Here is a 20,695-nt window from a genome sequence, read left to right on the forward strand (position 1 = left end):
CACAATGGAGAATGGCTCCGCCTAGCTCCGCCTCCGCCTCCACCTGTTTGACTTCTGAAATGTAAACCTACCTGAGGAGACAAAGAGCTGCAATCATATGTTTATTTGTATACATTGTTTTATTCTAAAACGGTTTAAAGAAACAGAAACGCGTCGGCACAAATATTCGTGTTCTCAGACAGGTGAGTGCCCTTTAAATGCGAGCTCTTCACGCAGTTTACTGTGGCTGCACCTTGGACTAATCTACGATCGTGAGAAATTGAACTCTCTCCGTGCAGACTAAAATTGTAGTTTTATATTGGACGTTGTTTGTGAACCTCTCTAATTGTGACGGGGCAGTCGCCAGACAACAGTCAGGCTACATCTCCACATAGGAGCAAATGTTCAGTTGTCATGCAGCGTTATGGCCACACATATGAGGAAGTAGCAAACTGTCAACAAATCTATGACGTCGAAGTTGGATGCTTCAGCGTCCAGGAAATAAACTTATTAAAGAAGGAATATGTCGTGGTTAATGGAGAGTGTCGATCGAATGATTCTATCGAAAGGCTTGTGGCCAAACCGTCAGCAGCAGAGGCTGATTATCCGTAAATCTGATCAGCTGACCGCTCAGCTGATTGCTGACGACAAGTATTTCTCAAAGGTCTGAACAGACCTCCCAATTTGCAAGAAAAGTGTTGAAATCGGGAAAACCCCATCTGGTATTGTTCCTCCTTATTCTCATGTAGGTTTTGTGTTTTTCTAATCTATCCATCCATTCATACTTAGCAGTGTTAGCCATATATGTATCCTACAAAATACACAAATTATACAACAATGAATGATACAAGTTAAAATATGTTTTCTGTGGCTGAGTGGAGATGAATTGAAACTTCCGACTGAATGCTTTTACCTAACTGGTTATTTATCTCCCTTATACCTTCTACAAGCTTAAGTTGCAAATGTGAGTTGGTGAGGAGGTGAATAAATCGATAGCTATTTGAGGCTGAGAGGCGTGTGAATTGTGCCATAAGGCTGTAAGAGCTGATTAAATGTATTTAACATAACAATTGGATCACATTTGTCTTTAATTATGTTACAGATGAGAAAAGTATGGTGTAACTAAAATCAGGGAACATCAGAAGTTACAACTTGACACTGACCATCAATTTTTTTTCAGAACTGTTGCACTGTTGTCTTGTGTTGAGTCAAATTTGACCCTTTTTCCATGTACCCTGAGCTCACGTTTATGTTGTGCAGAGCCTTGTGTGCGCTTTCCCAGTGAGAATGAATGTCAGGAAGGTGGAAAAGACAGTTCTGAGCGTGGAGCAAGCAGAGGGAGTTGGTGCTCGGGTTCGCAGAAGCATTGGTAGAAAGGAAGTAAGCTCCTCAACTACTTATAGTTCAACTGTCAAAGTTTTTGATGAACACACACATGATAACTATCACAGCAGCAGCCTACATTTCTTTTTGCTTCACCGATTTTCACTGTCAGCTTAGGAACCTGGATCCTTTCCTGATGTTGGATGAGTTTAGAGTGAGCAAGCCGGCAGGTTTTCCCGACCATCCACACAGAGGATTTGAGACGGTAAGGCTTTAAAGCCTTTTGTGGCGAATTTGAATATTACCTGTTCTTTCTTGTGTTACAGTATGTGATCAAAACTTGAATATGTATTGTTTTCTATTCGCTGACTGAACAAACAAGCAAGTGCTGGCACCAGTTTCGTCTTTAGGAAATAATGACACTTAAAGCAATACAATGTAACTTCTCAAAAAGCCCACTATGGAGCTCCCCCTACAGGCTTGGAGGTAATGTACGGTTACACTGTCGTAAATACAACACCCTTTCGCTTTCACGTTTCACGTTTGTTGACGAACCGGCGAGGAGTCAGAAGGTGCAAGCTATGTCGACTGAGAAGGTAAGAGTAATCAAATGTACCTGGGAGCGTGAGAGGGGTCTATTTATTTTTGCGGTAGGTGTGCCAGAAAGCAAGTCGAAGTACTTCCGCTCAGCTCCCGGGCCGGTCCAGCAAAGTTGGAGTTTTTCCAACTCAGACTCCCGAAGGGCATAGGAGACAGGCCAATCGTAATATTAAAACTCATTCTAGCCGCACAATTTTTTTCAAGCTGTTATTTTAAGGTAGAAATGTTACATAGTATTGCTTTAAGACCAAACGTTAGTGCCACAGTTCCTAGACTGCTACCAGATTCAACCAAATCTCTGGGGTTTCATACTTTCTTTTCAAACTGGATTTTCAGCTCTTGAATCAGAATAACACATAATCACAAAGACAACTCTAATGAAGGTAAACAATATTCTACATAATTATTTAAGGACATACATAGGGGCTGCATTTTTCCCATTGATCTAACAGTACTAAGGTGATACAATTCTTCAACAAAAAAAAAAAAAAATGAGCAGAGCAGATAAAGCAAAGTACTTGTGTCACTATGGAGTGAAATTCTGACTTTAATCACTAGATGGCAACAACAGGACAGTCTCTGGAGAGTAGAGAACATGCTCAAAATTCATCAATAATAATTGAATAGTCATGCTTTTAAAAATCACACATTAAAGGTGGGGTCTGTGATGTTTTCTGGAGCATTTTTTATCATATTGTCTGAAAACCTCCTCACAACCCCATTGCACCCACTAAAATAGAATGTTTGAAAAAAAAACTAAATTTTTTAGTCCATTGTAGAGGGTGTAGCAAGAGGAAATGTCTGACCAATGGAATGACTTCTATTGGATTCTGACATGCCAATCAACCGTCAGCCCCCCTCACCCCTCCCCCCTGCGCGTTCACAGACTTGTGACTCGTTCATGTGTTTTCAAGGCGTGGTTTCGAGGGGTGGGCAGAAGGGAGAGGCAAGGTTGTGTATTTTCAAAAATATAGCTTGCAGGAACCGTTTTTCCAAGATCTCATACCCGACCTTTAAGTTTTTCAAATACTTGAAATATATCCCCATCTTGAAAGAGAGAGGTAGCACTGTGTGTGTTTGTGTTTGCTATTTCTTTTTTGCACTGTCTTTATATCAATGGTTGATGCCAAGGTCTGGCAAGAAACAATTTGTCTTATATATGCAATTTAATCTTGCATTTTTTTTTTGTGCATAGGTGCAAGTGATGGTGAGTGTGTCTAACATCAATCTAACAAGCTTTATTGATTAACAAAAACCTTGATTTAGTCGGTGAGGACTAGAATTGCTGACAGTGGAACATAAAAGGACAGGACAGATAAAGACAATAGACAGAAAACAGACAATGACAGGTGTGTGTGTAAGGTGTACTGTGGTGTGTATATATGACTGTGTGGACGTTTGTGTTGTGCTCTGTAAGTAACCCCCTTATCCACCAAAAAAATAAAGCCTTCCAGCAGTCAGATATAAAGCAGTGATGTTGATGGATCACAGCTGGTGCTGGTGTGTTGGGTCAGTGCCATGCACCTCCACCAGTGCTCTGGATTGCCCCCCTAGTCCCAGCAGGAACCGTGCAGCCCAGCTAGACCCTGCCAGCAATAGAGGCAGCCAGGGCATGAGCCCCCTCAACCTCAGGGGCAACAGGGAAAAGGACCAGCCCAGAATCCAGTAAAGACACCAACCAGGACATCCTGAGTAAACCAGCGGCCCAGCGGGTATGGCACGGAGGTTAGGTGGAGGGTGAACCCCGGCCCCCCACACCCGCATCGCAACCCCGCCATGGGAAAGGCGCGCGCCCCCCACCCCCAGGACGTAGAGCAGAGGGGGCTCGCCCAACCCATTGGGAGGCCCAAGGAGCCGCACGACACAAGCCCTCCAGTCAGGAGGGGGCCATCAACTCCTGTAGGGATCCAGTTGGTAAACATCCTGGCGGGGCTTGGTGGAAAAGCACCAGTGGGAGGGAGCAACCCAGGCAAAACCTGCAGCATCCCCCCACCCCCAGCAGGCCACCCCCACAACATCACTGCACTGAGAGGACAGCGCCACATTCCTGTGCCGCAGCCCCCCCTCCACACAGAGCCCCATACCCTCGAGCCAGCACCTCCAACCCTATCGTGCTATGGTGTGTGCCTTTGTGTAATAACTCTGAAGCTGGTGAGGTGCATTAAAAGAGGCGTGACGCAAACCCACATCGGAGAGGCACGGGGACAGGTAGCGACCAGACCCCCCCCCCCATATATCCCAAATCCCCAATCCGCCACGTGCAGGAGCCCAAACCTTGAGCAGCCCAGCAGGGAGGGACAATCGACAAGAACCAGACACGGCTGCACAGGGGACACCCAGCTGCAGTGGGAGGACACCGCGGACAGCGAGGGAACCCCCACAAGGCCATGTAGGATCCCCAGCTCCACCCGACGCCCGGAGTACTGGTGCCAGATGGAGTTCTCTCCAAGGGACACGGCCCTATCCCAAAAAAAGATAGGTCCGCCACCCGAGAAGGTCGGAGTATAGCGACCCCCACCCACCAGGAGGCCCATGCAATACAGCCCCCGGGGATGCCCCACGACGGGACCGGGGAACGCACCCCAAGCCCATCGAGAGGCTGCGACCAGGAGGGGAGGCAAGGTAGCACCCAGGCCCACCCAACGCCCACAGCCACGAAGCCAGGCAGGATACACAGTAGTGCAGCCAGCACCACTCCAGGACACCTGAGCCCCTCCAAGATCCATTGCCCCGAAAACTAGGACGTCCCCGACCCCGACCAACCCATCACCAATCAGGGGCAGCCGACTACACAGCCCATGACAGACCAGGAGGGCCACCCTTTGGTTAGAGGAAAGTGAGCAGCCAAACTAATTACATATAGGCAGTGATGGAGATGACAGGATCATACTGGAGGCCGGGATTCTTCCTGCTAACTCAGGGAGAAGAGCATACATGTTCGCTATTTCTTATTTCTTTATGGAACCATCTTTGGTTTTGTGTTTACTTTCTTTTTTTATTCATTTTTGTTTATGTATATTCTCTTTTATTGATTAGAAATTATGCTTCTGTTATTTAGTTGTTGGAGGGCTTTTTTTTCTTTGTTTTGTTGCTTAGTTTTTCTAAATTCAATATACTCCCACTTCACTGATGAATGAGGCTAACGTTGCTAGTTGGACTCACATCTTTAAAAACTCAGACATTGCCTTTAGTTTGCCAGACGTTCCCCTAAGTGTGTTTGATTTGGCGGAAGCAACTCAAATCTCTTGGTGTGGGAGGATAGAACGACGCTTCACTCCCAGCATGCCTTTCAGCAGGTGTGTTTGCTCACACTCACGTGGTTTTGAAATCACCCAGCTGTGGAGGCAGATTGCATGCAGTTCACTGCAGGGGCCCGAGCTTCCCTCCCTTACACAGATGTTCCCCTTTGAGCCAATGACCCCCACACTCAGCACTTTTCTCCCTGTCAGGTCTGACCACTACAGCACTGAAATGAATGTAAACATGGCTTTCATGTGTTGAGGAAGCTTCTAGCTTTGTTAACCACTGGCAGGAGTTAATCAAACCTGGAGCACAATATAGGATATAATGCAAATATGTTTATTGTTTTACAAAGTATTTTGTCAGGAAAATTCAGCAGTATGTTTGAAAGTATGACAGTTTTTTATTATAATCATATGTATGACGCAAATCAACTTTGGTTTAGGTGTGTGTGTGTGTGTGTGCGTGTGTGTGTGTTTGTGTTTCAGGTCACGTATGTTTTAGAGGGGATCACAGCCCATGAGGACTTCTGTGGACATTCAGGAAGACTGAAACCTGGAGATCTGCAAGTAATGAATTGTTACCCCTGGCAAAAATAGTCAAATCCGCACACTTGTAGATGTTCATTCAGCAGCTTTTATTGAGTAAAGAAAAAAGAAATAAAAAAAACACAGATTTGACGCAGAATGGTGACATTTAACAATCGAACATTTTGGCTTTTTAAAGCATACATAAATTTTTTTTTATATTTTAATGTATTGAATCTTAATCTGTAGTAGAAAGAAAAAAAATTATTTAGGAACAAGAGGAGGAAAAATAATGGAGTCATGGACCAAAAACATCACCGGTATTACTTTGTAGCTCATCCTCTGGCTTTTATGACAGCTTGAATCTATTCAGGATTTTCACAAATGTATAACAACATTCATCATTAATCAGGTGAAATCTTTCTTGTACAGCAGCTGACATGTCAGCTTTGCAGGATAGAGCCTTATTGATGACCTTGACACCTGCCTACCAGTTCTTTGAAGCTTCCCAAATTTCTTAATTATTCTTTTTACATCACCACAAATTAAATAACTGTATTCCTTGATCTTTTAGGTGGATACAAATTCTCTGAGACCATGATCAAATATAAATCTAAATCCTTCATTGTAAATGTGATTTGGTCTCATTTGATAACATGAATCAGAAGTCTTCTTTACCTTTATTCTGCCTATGAATGAAGCACAAATTGGCAGAATAAGACTGAAGTGTAAACAAATAAAAATCCCCAGAATCTCATTACAAATGCATTTCATTGTTGTGCATTCACACTAATTGGATATTATGCCTTGTGGGTTGTTTCCTGTGTTTTCAAAGCAGTAAAGTTTCATTCACACATGCAAACGCACAGGCTGCTGACTCAGCCTCAATCTGTGGCAGAGGTTCAGTCAGTTCAGCTGAATTTGCTCTACCCCACCACTCTTTGTGGGCTCCTCGTGGGAGTTGCAGATGCTCAAACAGACGCCCGGCTGTGACAGCAGTGTTTCATTAAAGGAGACGGTGGAGGCATCATGTTAAAAGAGTTAGTGTTCAAATAATTTCAGGACTTTTAGAATATTAAATTGACTTCAAACTGCTGATTAATATCCTTTCAAACCATCCCTAATAGTAAATTCCCAGTATGCAGTGATTTAAAAAAAGCGATGATAAACAGTCGCAGGTTGAAATATCAATTCAGTACAATTCAATTCAGCAATACTTTATTAATCCCTGACGGGAAAATAAATCACTTCAGTATAAATTGTTATTCAAGATATGCTATTGCTGTAGAAAGAAAACAAAATTAAATAAAAAATCAGCTGCCAAACACTAAGTACGTTGAAGTGTAGAAAAGATGTGTGGTAGAAAACATGAATGAAGATTGCCATCAATGGACTGGGATGTTGTTTCTGTAGCTTTGCAACAAGTTAGCTGATAATGTCACACACAGCCTCAGCAGGTAACGCAGGTGAACTCTCTCAGTAGACAATATTCAACATCTCAGTTCAACATCTCGTGTGCAGAGACGCTCAGTAACAAGATTACACCATCTGTTGTTAAAAAGGTCTGTAATCTCTCCTCCTTCACTATTCCCTCTCTGTCTGCAGTCCCTGTCTCCCAAATAGTCTTAAAGCTGAGTAGAGAGATGCTGGAGCTATCCCTGCAGCCATTTGTCGATGAAACAAATAATAATGCCTTTCGCACTGCATTCTTGTCAGCTCTCGAAGCTTGTTCATTTTATCTGACAGTGATCTCACAGGTCTCATTATGATAAAGGGAATAAATGGTTTAAACTTCCTCCCTCTTTTTCTCGCTTATGTTCCTCCTCTTCATGCTTGATATCTGCTCTTCAACACATATAGAACTGGGGTCTCATTCCAGGCATTAATTAGGCTTTGGAAAACTCAATTAGCTGATCTCACATGCAAACAACTTTCTGTTGCCATGGTAATATGTCAGAACAGATGTGAGAAGTTATCAGTTACCTGCGGAAATCTGTCCAGCAGCTCAGCTTTCAAATCACCTTAGAAGGTCTGAAAAATCTTTTCACAGAAAAAATTTCAAACTTAACAATGACTTAAGTTTTACTGACTTTCAGCCCTCCTATGCGTTACAGACGGCCCACTGAGGGTTCAAAAAAGCCATCATAATCTCACAGCAGAGGGTATGATAGATACAATGGTCCACAGACGAAAACATGGGCTTTTTTTCCCCATCTTTTCTCTTTGTCTATACAGGGAGGGACACCACTTTTATCAGGTCTACTTTCAATATATGGCCAGATTCTCATTAAGTGATGACATTCAACTGCCACATGTTGCTGCATAACAATGTATTCACATTGCATACTGTTGATTTGGTCGCTTGTAAGGAAGAAGCGAGTGGAGGAGTCTCAGTCCACTGATATTTTCAGATGTCAGAAACAAGACCCATCAAAACATAAGAGTCCTTTCCAGTTTGTGCTGCTGATTTTTCTTTGCTGTCACTCGTGGATGGTTAGGGTTAGAGAAATATATAGGGTTAGTCCTTACTCAATATTCATGCATCATCGTTATAGTCACGTCACGTGAGTGTTCCCTACATAAAGCAGTAACCTGCACATATGTTGCCTTCTCAATTTTTGACTCTTGAGTTCTGACACTACTACATTAGGATATACCCAAATGTCCCTTTTTCACATTATCTTGTGAAACTGGGGAGACACAGTATGTAGAGGATGGTTGAAGCCTCTAAGACAACATGTAGTTTTTTATAGTTTTTTCTGGGGGTTTTTTTGGTGACCAATTCTGATGCACTTTTTATGCTGATTAAACATTAACATATGAAAGACTTGAAGTCCTTAAGAGTGTCTGGATTACCATAGAACAAGCCCACTAATCTGAAAAATGATAAGAGTAAAAACAACATTTTATGTTCTCTAGCATACAATTAGAGTTCACATCATCTTTTCATCACATCATCTCATTTGCACGAGTGAACTCATTCACACCATATGAACTTGTGGGAATTGTTTATTATTTTGACCTTTTATGAGAGTAGTTTATACATTTTAAATGCATCCTGCATCAGGTTTACATTTTCACACACATGACTTCACTTTTGAATTTGGCAACTATACGTCCTTCAATATTTGGGTGCCTCTCAGCAGTTAGTTTGAGTTATATGTCAACATTTCAGTGTATACTCACCTTAGACTAATTTTTGCATAATAGATAAAGCAAAATTTCCTAGTAACTGCCAACTGCACACAACAAACTCTTATGACCGGCCTCCACGTCTTCAAGCAACTTTGCGCAGCGGGCATGAACATTCCCTTTGGCCAACTTCCCTGGGTCTCCAACAGGGTCTCCAAAAGATGGGATATGTTTGTAAAATGGCCGGAATTCTCCTCTAAGGCATTCAGCGTACTGCATCTCTTTTCTTTCTTTTTTAATTTAAACTCAACAACAACCGGCCAATGTACTCACATTATAATAATGACATTTATGAGGTGTAATGTTTGTCACTGATAATGTATTATACAATTAAGGCCAGAGTTGTCTCAATCCTTAATGGAGATTTACACAGTTTTTTTTTTCTGTTTATAGAGGGGTCACTTTTAACCAAATATGGAAGACTCAATGATCTCAATTGAAGTCAGATCATCATAGTTCCTTTGGCTAACTTCTTAAATAATGTATTCCCGTCCATGTTGTAGATATGAGTTATTCTGATAAAATAATTCTGTCCTTAGGTAAAAATAAATCAAACTTCAGCTACTTTCATTCCTGTAAAAGTCATCATTTTCTGAGTCACTCCTGGTGCCATGCCGCATGTATTGCAAAACTTTCCCTTCATCTTGTAATTAAATACAAATACAAATCAAATACAAATGGACAAATAACAAAGACAAACACTATTATAGCCTCAATGAACAGAGATGTCAGTAACTTTTTGGACACCCTGAGCTTTTCTGACTATGTCTTTGGTATATTTGAGATATATGTTTCATTGTCTATCAGTGGATGACTGCAGGACGGGGGGTGGTCCATGCTGAGATGCCTTTGTCAGAGGAGCCAGTGGTAGGCTTACAGCTGTGGGTGAACCTGCCAAAAAGAGAAAAGATGGTGGAGCCAGCGTACCAGGAGCTTAAAGCCTCAGACATCCCAAAACCCAGCCAGGGTGGTGTTACAGTCTCTGTGATATCTGGAGAAGCTTTGGGAGCAAAGGTACTTGTCCCGTCGTGTGTTAATGCATCTCCATAATTCATTTGTGATGTCACTGCAACATTATTATGCAATATGAAACTACAGTCAGAACACCACTTTGAAATTGAGCCTGTTTACTTTCCTGCAAAACTGCTGTTGTCATGATGATTGCTCATTTGTGGGATGTTTGAGGCAAACAAGAAAAAAAAAGTCATTTAATGACATAAATGTGCGTGCCTTACTCTGTGTGTGTGTGTAAGGGAAAGGGGAAAATTACACTTGATTACCACATTGTTCAACCATTGCGAGTTAAAGGAGTGTTTGTCTGAAAAGAGGAAATATCAAATGAGGAGCAGATTCTTCTGTGCTATGAGGGATGACTTACTAGTGTTGTGGTGTGTGTCTGCATAGCTGTTTTCCTATATAAGTGAACTGCTGTGGAAGCTGACGTGTAGACTGTTAAAGGAAGTGAGGACTAATGACTAACTGTGTATGGGGTTGAGAGTGAAAATGAATTAGTTCCAGGTTTATTATGAGTATGCTTAACCCTATGTTGAGCAATTTGAGTTTAAGAGCATGAAAACATTGCGGCTGGTTCTGATTCACCTTCAAACTACTGTTTGCATGTTAAGACACAGGCTCAAGGGTCCATATTTGACTCAGGTGTAGGTTAAGGTTTGCATAAGGGTGTGTGATGACTATGGTTTGAATATTGGGTTATTGAGTTTATTGTAGATTAATGCGTATGAACATGATTACTGTCGGGCAGGAGATGCAGCTAGTTGCGGACCAACTTTAAAGCCTTGTGGTTTTAACATCTGTTTGTCTGTATCGTGTTTGTTAAGGTCGAAGCTTCCATTATATTCCATCCTCTACAGTACATAATATCATCAAACGATTTTCAGCTGTGTCCCTGTGTTCAAGGGACACAGCTGAAAATCACATTTGGACGCTCGTGATCTTCAGGCCCTCAAGTTGCACTGCTTTAAAAACAGGCAAGATTCTGTCATGGAAATTACTGCACAGGCTCAGGAACTATTTCAGAAATCATTGTCTGTGATTACTGAGGCAGTGGTGGAAAACTGTTCTGTGGTCAGACAAATCCATCCATCCATCCATTTTCTACATCTGCTTAATCCAATTCAGTAGCGGGGGAGAGGCAGGCTACACCCTGGTCACCAGTCCATCACAGGGCCAACAGAGGCAAATGAGACACACAACCATGCACGCTCACACTCACTTCTAGGGTCAAGGGTTTAGAGACGGCAATTAAACTGACATGCATGTTTTTGGGCGGTGGGAGAAACTCCAGGAATCCAGGTGGTGGACAGACCAGTCAGCCATCCTCACATTTAGCCAATTATGTCACAATGTTTATTTTGTTTATTTAGTCATTTATTATTATTAGTAGTAGTATTTTTACTAGAATTGGTATTATTATTGTTGTTGTTCATATACAATCATTGTAAATATTTATAAATTTTTTTGAGCAACTTGACTAATTTGAATTTCCCTCATTGGGGGATGAATAAAGTATTTTTCTAATCTATTCTAAAACCATGGGTTTTTTTGCAACCTTTTTAGTTTCTGTTTAAGTTCTTAGTTTTGCCATGTTTTAGTTTTGTTAAGTTTTAGGTTCAGGTCTTGTATTTAGTTTTGCCATGCCATGCCACTTTTTTCCTCAGTCTTTCTCCTGCCCTGCCATCAGCTTCACTTCCTTCACCTGTGTTTATTATCATCAACTGCACTCACTCCACAGTATTTAGTCTACCGGTTTGGTCATGTTCAGTCAGATCCTTACACCCTTCACTACGGTCACAGCCTAGCCTAGCTAAGTATTTTTCATATCATATCATGTCAAGTCAAGTTCATTATTTTTCATAGCTTTAGTCATGTTTTATTTTGTCACAGTTTAGTTTGTTTTCCGGCTCAGCCGCGCTTTATGTTGACCTTCTTTTGAATAATAGATCAAGTTTGCCTTTTGAAAGTCCGCATCCGTGTCCTTTCCATGCCTCCTCCCCACCAACTCTGACAAATTAAAATAATTTGGCACATCATGAAATGCAAAATACAACAACGATGACCCAGGACTGTTGAGCTGCTGGAATCCTCTATCAAAAAAGAATGGGACAACATTCTTCCCCCAAAGGTCCAACAACTGGTCTCCTCAGTTCCCAGACATTTCCCAAACATGGCCTTGTCCCAACTTTTTTTTACATTTTGCTGCTGTCAAATTCGAGGTGAATTAATATTTTTCTTGAAATGGTAAATTGTGTCTCTTTCAACATTTGCTATGTCACTTATGTTCTACTGTGCATAAAATATTTTCTGAGATTAGCAGATAGACATATTTACAGTCCAAACTTTTTTTGGAATTGGAAGATTTACTTCTACCTGTAGTAAAAAGTTTACCGTTTTTCACAATTTGGGGCATCTGCTTATTTTAAAGTATAAAGGAAAGTATAAAAAAAAAATGTGTTTGTGTGTTATGATGACAGAAACATGGATATCTCACTAAAAACACAATGTTTAAAAACATGTAGAAAAAAATGATATTACCTTCTGAAGCTGTAAATAAATTAGCAAGACAGTCACTGGGAGCCCGTTTTCAATATTACATTAATTACTCAAAGTTGTTGCTTATATGTATTAGTAAGATTATGATTTTATTCATATTGTATTTTTTTCAGCCTTTTTTGTTGTTTCTTTGTTTCTTTTGTGTAGTCTAAGGTCTACACAAGGACTCCAACCTTGTACCTGGACTTCAAAATGCAGGCAGGGGCCATGCATGTGCAGCCAGTTCCCCTCGGTAGGAAAACATCTCTAAATACCTCTTTGTTTGTCTCTAGCTTGGATTGAGGGGGGATGAAAGTGCTAGTCAGGTCTGGAAAGATGCATAAACGGAAAAATCTCGTAGTTACTTTTGGATTAGCAGCCTTCTTGTTATTGTGACCTAACGTGTGCTTTAAAGTGTCCATGCCACGAGATGACCCTATTTACCACAGGTTGTATTGTGGTAATGTTGTGGCAATTACAAGAAATTCTGGTGATCCTTGGAATGCTTTGGATGACATTGTTTTGGTGTAATCAACCAGAAAGTCCATATGAATGTCCGTTAAAAATGCTGTGTAAAATGATTTGTTTCTTTGTTTGACTTCTTTCTGTGAAATTTACCCTAAATTACTGAGTCTCTTGGCACGTTAGGTGGAATCCGCTGATTCGTGGTAGAGAATTGACAGGATTGTGTTTAGCATCTTGTCCATGTCTCTTTGTCCTAGCACGACAACACAGCTTGAAAAAAGTTATTATGCTCTCTGGATTGAATGAAAACAGAATCCAACTATTTTTCTTCACTTCTCTGTAGAGAATGTAAAATTGATGTCAATCCATGTTGAACTCTGGGTAATTGTTTGTGTTGGTCCTGCTTGCATGAAAGGGACCCTGATAAATGACCTTCAGGATCATGTATTATAAACACACTGTAGGACTAGCCTCAACAGTCATGTCTCAGTCCATTTCTAGTCAACATGAGGATACTATGTATTCATATCCAATCCATGTAAAAAAACAAACAAACAAACAAAAGAAAACATATTTTGAACAAGTTCCAAGATTACAGCAAACCTTTAATGAGTGATAACACCCATTGTTAATGACTTCTTGAAATAATTGCACAGGTATAATTATAAGTATTCTAACTGGTTTATTTTAATTGAGTCAGAAAGTGGGGTAGAATATTTCCGGAAATTAAATGTATGCACAACAGCGCCTTGTTAATTACCAGTTTTTATATCCACTCACTGTTCGTGAGCTATTGGTGATTTGTAACTTATAAACGCATGTAAAGCGCATTCACTCTGTTAAAAAAATGTTGTTTATAACGTCCAGCATTGTGAACGAAAATACAGCATCAGTAGTCCAGTGCCACGCTTGGATTAATGTTGTTTGTCTAATTCCTAGGCAGTTCGATTTAGTTTTTCCCAGTAAGGTCATTTTTCTCTCTTCTTTGGGTTCTTATACACCAAAGTGATGTAGTTTGTAAAAGGTGTAAAAGGCCTTATACTGAGTCTACTTTGGGTCAAACAAAATAGCACTTGAACACACCGCAAAGATGACTTCCAGCCAGCATGTGTGATCTACAACTGAGGAAGAAGATATAGTCCACTAATGCAGAAAGGGGTCGACAGTACAAACGTATATATACATATCATATATATCAAGGAAGGCCACTTGGATAAAAAGAAAAAAGTCAGAATAGCAGTGTGTGCTTTGTGTTTTTTTCGGTAATGTCTAACAGAACGGGCGTCTCTTGGGTTGTGATTATCAGGTAGTCTTCAGTTTATTCACTCCATATGGCTACATGGTTGTGAAAGTGCAGGACGGATCCTGGTGAAATTGGGGCCCTTATTCAGAATCAAACACACTGATATTTCAGAAATCTACATCCAGATTTAGTTTCCTCTGTCAACAATTTATCATTTCTGTTGAGTTTTCTGAGTTTTTTTCATTAGCATGCAAAAGTTAGCTTTGTCAGTTGGCTAATTAATTTGACTAAGAATATTTTTAACACCCTGCAGATGTAGCCTACTGTTTATTTTATTTTATTTTTTTCGATGGTCAGATGAGTCCTTTTTATTGTGTATCAACCAAAATGACATTTGAACTTCTTAAACACTGAATACTAGAAAAAAAAACACCTTCCCCCACCCCCACCTTTCAACTATGCCTGACCCTTGTACTGCTGGTGCAGCATGAGGACGTCCTCCTGAGAGACCCTGGTCCAGCCCTCGCTGTGGACGTGGTACAGGTTGACCTGCCCTCCGCTGTAAGCGTCGCGGAAGGTCGCCTGGTAGATGGCGCGGCGGCCCAGCTCGCAGGCCTCCTCCACGGTCAGCTTGTGCTGCAGGTCGCTGTCTATCACGCCGTAGGCGTACATGGAGCCCGAGCCTACCGCAAACAGGTCGCTGCACACCCGGTTCCCCTCCGAGTCAACGTAGTACAAACCTGGGCCCCTCTTGTCCCAGCCACACACCATGGTTCCCATGCTGAGTCCCATGCCCTTATACTGGTAAACCATGTTGGCGAGCAGCTTGGAGGCGGCCGCCACGGAGATGTGTTCTTTGTTGCGAAGCTCGTAGATGCGGCACAAGACCGCTGTTTTCAAACACCAAGGTAGAAAGCGAAGAAGAAGAAAAAGAAGCATGAATCCCATAGACATAATACATATAATATATTATGTCTATGATGAATCCACTCGAAGAGAGACTTGCCGAAGAGGTCCTGCTGGTGAATTTCCTTTAATCGTAGTAGGCTTGTCATTGAAAAAACCCGCTACTCCACCTACTGTCCTGGCGGTGAATCGCCACGCAGCACACGCAAGCGCCGGCAAAGCTAAATGAAGCATAAACGTCTCGAGCCATTAACACAAGCGCAAGACGCAAGCGCAAGGGCAGTTAAAAGAAGTATAACCCAGCCTTGAGGCTTTCCCCCGGCGTAGCCTCGGATTCCAGACCATTCTGTCCGGATCCACTACCAAAAGCCAAGGGCTGGCGATAATCAAACGAATAATCTGAACATTCGCTGCTCAATAGATTAGCAAGGGCCATCTTTCAAAGTGTCCCCTACTGTTTAATTTTTAGCAACATTTAGCAACAGCAAAAAAAAAAAGAAGCATTTTATTGTGAACCATATTAAGATTCAGTCATGCAATAATATCTACTGAAAGCAACAATGGAGCAGCTGCTGCAGCTGTTTGCCAACAGGTGTTTGTTATTACCGTGGAAAAATTTCAGGGTTTTGTCAACAACTTGTTTCTGATAATTGCAAGAGGTCAAATATTTTTTATTGCAGTTTTAAGAACGGATTACTTTTTTTTTAATGGTTCCTTCTGCTTTATAACCTACAAAGATCATCTCTTTGTTTTACAGGATGGACTACCTTCATCTATACTCTATCAGGAACTATTCGTGTTGGTGAGTCTTATCAGGTTTATGCACTCGCATCCACACCTCTCTGAGTTTACAGCAATATAGTTTACCTCCCCTATGAATACAGTTTGATTAATGTTCTCAACAGAAAGAAGAAATCAGTGTTAAGCAGGGTACTGACATTCTTTGGATTGATATATAAGCTCTCTGGCCTCTTTTCTCTCTTTTCCTTTCTGCTGTGTCTAGATTACAAGTGTGTGTGATCTCAAGCCAATTACAGCTTCCCAGCCAAAATGCACATGTGCTCTACTTCAAAATCTTGAAGGATTCATACTGTCACCCTGCTAAGATTACGAGGATGTCAACTCAATCTAAAATGTACCCAACATTACTGGGATATAGTATATGTATGGTATTTTTCATTGTCTGACCTCATATCACCTTACTCACATGATATAACTATTTTATCAGTAGAGCTGCTGAAATATTTTCTTACAATATCTAATTCCCCTCGCATGAGAACGAACCCTTTTATAAACTGAGGTCCTTTTCAGAGGCTTTGTTGGTTTGTAAGAATTCCTCTTTTTAATATCCTATATTAAAATGTCATTGTTTCGATTACTCTCCATTGTTACACTACAGGATCTCTCAGACTATGTAATGGCTGCCAGATGTTTTGATGACATGAGAGGCTGGAAAGGGCTGCTGAGACTTAAGTAGTTATTTGAATTTTAAGTCTCCATTTCCACACGCTTTCTTTGGCGAGCTGGCTTTGATAATGAATTCAGCACAATCACAGCTGTCTGCCCTTCTCAGTGTTCAGTATTAGGAAGTGTTAAGCACGCAAACTAACTAAACGGGTTCAAATGTCTGAAACCTGCTGGTAGAATTCTGTCTTCTAAGTTACCACCACTGCTTTTGTTATGCCACAAAGATTAGTCATATCCTGAAATTGTTGTCAGTACATAAACACTTGTAAATTTGTAACACACACCCACACACCCACACAAAAAAAGGAGTGTGTTTTTGTGTTTTTTTTGTGACGAACATCACAGGCCTTTCGGTAAATTTTCCCCAATGACAAATTATACCCACAGAAACTCCACATTTCCTGACGTCATCAGTCGTGGTGATAACATTTTTTGATAATTAGATGATTAGATTATGCAATATACCAATGGTAAAAGTTTCACTGATTGGACCCTATGGAATAAAGTAGCAGGTTTACACTTTAATTAGAATTGGTGTGTTTGTAAAAGTGGGGGAAATGCTACAAATATTGATTGAATATTGATTTGCTTTGTTGTCAAGGCCGAGATCAGGAGCAGCAGCAGGTGGAGCCCCATCACACTGTGGTGTTTGGAGATGGAGACTGCGTCAAGCTTGAAAACAAGGTGAGAAACTTATATTGATGCATATTAATGCTGCCTTGGAAGCACATAGCCCATCATAGATACTGTACATGTGCTTCAACTTTGTGTTATCTGGCACTTCTGAGTGTCGCTGAAAAAACATGGCTATCAGATGTAAGTTTACATCATTTTTTTTGGCATATAAACAGGCACAACAATCATCAACCATATTGTTTATCTCCATTGTTGTGGTGGTTTGGGTCTCACAGATTCATAATAAGTTTGAGTGCTTTGGCCAACCCAGTATCCAGGAAGAAACACTTTACAGTTACCACAGTTTTGCATTTTTATCATTTCTGGGAAGCAAAAGTATGTGCCCATGTTCCACAGATAGATATTTTATGTGTTTTTCACACACGCAGACAGTTTTGTACATGTTTTATGTACCAATTTTACCTTTCTTTTTTCACACATGCTCATGACTTTGTTAGCATTATGGGCCAACAAACAGAGGCCTTTTAAGGAGCTTTGTTGGTGTGGCAGATGAGTCTAACACATGCCTTTTCAGCAGACAGACCTGTGTTTAGACTTTTGGAGGAAACTAGTATCTTAAATTCTCTTTGGTTCCACATTTGTGCCAAAGTCACTTAGTTGAGTTTATAGAGTAAAATATCTAGAAAAGATTAGGAAAGAAAATACCTGGTTAAGGTTGGGGTGTTAAATCCCTTATTAGGGTCATATAAAAATACATGGTTTGGTGTTAAATACCAACCCATACACATGTGTTAAAAAAAAAGTCAAAGTAGTAAAATATCTAACACATAAAGCGAACACATTTCTTGTATTTCTTCTTTCCAGAAATGTAAAATGGCAGCATATGTTTTATGAGACCGGGCTGGTTTTAGCTTGATTTGAACACATTGTGGGTGAAGCTGTAACACAACTAATACCTTTGCCTCATAAGTCTGACAGACTGTGTACCTCATGGAAACAGAAAGGCTGTTCCTGTCAATGACTAAATCACCACATGTCTGCTTCAAGTTCCTGCAGTGGAAGAACGACTCATGCCCTCAGCCATATTTCAGGGATGGAATAGGGATCTGTGTGTGTGTGTGTGTGTGTGTGTGTGTGTGTGTGTGTGTGTGTGTGTGTGTGTGTGTGTGTTTTCTGTTCCAAGATTTTAATCTTGTCAAGCCAGAATAAAACTCATGACTCTCTCAGGTATCCAGTGTGGAATCCCTTAATCCTTTTAATCCGATTTACAGTTTACAGTCGCCATTCAGAACTGTACATTAGGTTTAACTTTACGTTTTGAACAAAATGTTGTTTTCCCTCTAAGATTGTTTCATATAAAGCTTTCTTGAGTGTTTACAAAAAAAGATCATTGAAACAAATAAAACTAACGCCATTCTGTATAACAAATGTGTAGTTCTCTTTCCTTATCTTGTGATCGCACTGATTGTTTTTCTTTTTTGATTGGGAATGGCATCCCATTTTTTTTTTGAGGTGCCAATCTCCATTACAAACTGAACTTAAAGTGATACTCCGGAGTAGATTCAACCTGGGGTCATCTGAACCGTGATATCCAGCCAAGTAGCCCACCCGCAGTTTTTTCGATATTGGCTGAACATCAGCTGAGTTACTGAGTTATCCCGAATAGCTTCGTACAAGGGTTAATGGATCCTGGTCCGTATCTCCAAAATTACCACACAAAAATCACATGCCATGACACCAAACTTCTACAGTAGTACAAATATGGTCTGTACTCACCAAACGATGCATTTGGAAGTTTGAAAATAGTCCAGGAGTTTATTATTATCAACACAAGCCTGATAGCTTCTCTGCAGCTAAAGCTGCGTCGACGTCACTTCAGAGAGCTGGGAGCTTCAAAGTAAGATGAGGGTTGATCTACTACTGTAGACAACAAAGTATATGCTATATTCTACATGTTTTTTTTATGAATTTTTATGTTGTAGAGTTGTGAAGTTATTTTATCAATGGAGAAACTGAGCAGCCTTGCTTTGTTGTCTACAGTAGTAGATCAACCTTCATCTTATTTTGAAGCTCCCAGCTCTCTGAAGTGACGTCGACGCAGCTTTAGCTGCAGAAAAGCTATCAGGCTTGTGTTGATAATAATTAACTCCTGGACTATGTACAAACTTCAAAATGCATCGTTTTGTGAGTACAGACCATATTTGTACTACTGTAGAAGTTTGGTGTCATGGCATGTGATTTTAGTGTGGTAATTTTGGAGATACGGACCAGGATCCATTAACCCTTGTACGAAGCTATTCGGGATAACTCAGTAACTCAGCTGATGTTCAGCCAATATCGAAAAAACTGCGGGTGGGCTACTTGGCTGGATATCACGGTTCAAATGACCCCAGGTTGAATCTACTCCGGAGTATCACTTTAAGTTCATCCACTTCTCATACAACAATGATATTATCTGCATTTCCTCCTCAGGGCTCTGAAGTTTCTCATTTTGTGCTGATTGCTGGAGAACCAATCAACGAGCCTGTGGTACAACACGGTATATACATTTTTTCATTTCATATCCTTAATGTCAACAATGAGTCTCTGAACAACATAGTGGCTGTCCTTTTTACAGGAATCATAACCACAACTGAGTCAACACTTGAGTTTGAATACTTGGTTGTGTTTGCCCTTCAGGTCCGTTTGTAATGACCACAGAGGAAGAGATCAGACAGGCCATCAAGGACTACCAAACTGGCAGAAACGGCTTTCAAAGAGCCATAAACTGGCGGTCCAAAATCAGAGATTCTGTTTGAGCACTACATTACATTGTTTTTGCTCTGTCAAACGGTCACACAGTTACGTTGCATTGGTATTTATTCATTTGCCGACTCCCTCACTGGACAACTGGAGGCTGTTGCTGCAGCAAAATGTCTTGATCTTGTACTTAACTGCTTGTACGAACGAATCGAGGGTTTTTTTTGGGGGGGGGCCGTGAATGTTGTTTTTTTTCCATGATTTAGGTATAACACATGCTAGATTCAATTATATTAAATTCAGTTTATTTATATGGTCCCAAGTCACAACAAATGTCATCTCAAGTCACTTTAAAGCCTTGTGTACAACCCCTGGCAAACATGATGGAATCACCGGCCTCGGAGGATGTTCATTCAGTTGTTTCATTTTGTAGAAAAAAAGCAGATCACAGACATGACACAAAACTAAAGTCATTTCAAATGGCAACTTTCTGGCTTTAAGAAACACTAAAAGAAATCAAGAAAAAAAATTGTGGCAGTCAGTAACGGTTACTTTTTTAGACCAAGCAGAGGGAAAAAAATATGGAATCACTCAATTCTGAGGAAAAAATTATGTAAACACCCTGTAGACATCAAAGCGTCAAGACAGAAAACTTAAAGCAATATGTCTCAAAAACGCACATCCAATGTAAACTGTGCAGACCAAAGAGCAGACCGAGCAGTCCCCTGCTTCCGAGCAGCAAACACCGTAACAGGTGCGGCTATCGCTAGGTGGCTGAACGCATTGATATCAAGGGAGGCAAAAATAGCGCCAAGCGAAGTGAGGTCTG

The 20,695-nt window shown here is 40.8% G+C and overlaps 2 protein-coding genes across 3 annotated transcripts; one reads left to right on the top strand and one right to left on the bottom strand.

Annotated features, from left to right (window-relative positions):
* Nucleotides 1-31: 31 nt before the first annotated feature.
* On the top strand, nt 32-20,257 carry pir (pirin). Of its 2 annotated transcripts, none has more exons than XM_075482723.1 (10): nt 32-182; nt 1,240-1,359; nt 1,475-1,567; nt 5,631-5,711; nt 9,669-9,875; nt 12,579-12,663; nt 15,782-15,826; nt 17,093-17,175; nt 19,600-19,666; nt 19,807-20,257. In XM_075482723.1, the coding sequence occupies exons 2-10, from the start codon at nt 1,267-1,269 to the stop codon at nt 19,923-19,925; spliced, it is 873 nt and encodes a 290-aa protein (XP_075338838.1). In that variant the 5' UTR covers nt 32-182; nt 1,240-1,266; the 3' UTR covers nt 19,926-20,257. The 2 variants fall into 2 exon arrangements, with proteins under 2 accessions (XP_075338838.1, XP_075338913.1); XM_075482798.1 differs by lacking the exon at nt 32-182 and adding an exon at nt 218-724.
* LOC142382899 (proteasome subunit beta type-8-like) lies at nt 14,567-15,766 on the bottom strand. Its single transcript, XM_075469034.1, is given in 3 exon segments — nt 14,567-15,008; nt 15,337-15,475; nt 15,758-15,766. Coding segments are annotated over 3 exon segments (582 nt in total). The 3' UTR covers nt 14,567-14,574.
* Nucleotides 20,258-20,695: the final 438 nt, after the last annotated feature.

The sequence above is a fragment of the Odontesthes bonariensis genome, chromosome 1 (genome assembly GCF_027942865.1).
Source record: "Odontesthes bonariensis isolate fOdoBon6 chromosome 1, fOdoBon6.hap1, whole genome shotgun sequence".
Classification (NCBI taxonomy): Eukaryota; Metazoa; Chordata; class Actinopteri; order Atheriniformes; family Atherinopsidae; genus Odontesthes; species Odontesthes bonariensis.

What these genes read in the sequence shown, in the direction of transcription:
- pir (XM_075482723.1), top strand. Translation starts at nt 1,267, where the DNA reads ATGAATGTCAGGAAGGTGGAAAAGACAGTTCTGAGCGTGGAGCAAGCA. An exon ending in GAGAAGCTTTGGGAGCAAAG is followed by an intron (nt 9,876 to 12,578) that starts GTACTTGTCCCG and finishes TCTTTTGTGTAG; the next exon opens with TCTAAGGTCTACACAAGGAC. An exon ending in TGTGCAGCCAGTTCCCCTCG is followed by an intron (nt 12,664 to 15,781) that starts GTAGGAAAACAT and finishes TTTGTTTTACAG; the next exon opens with GATGGACTACCTTCATCTAT.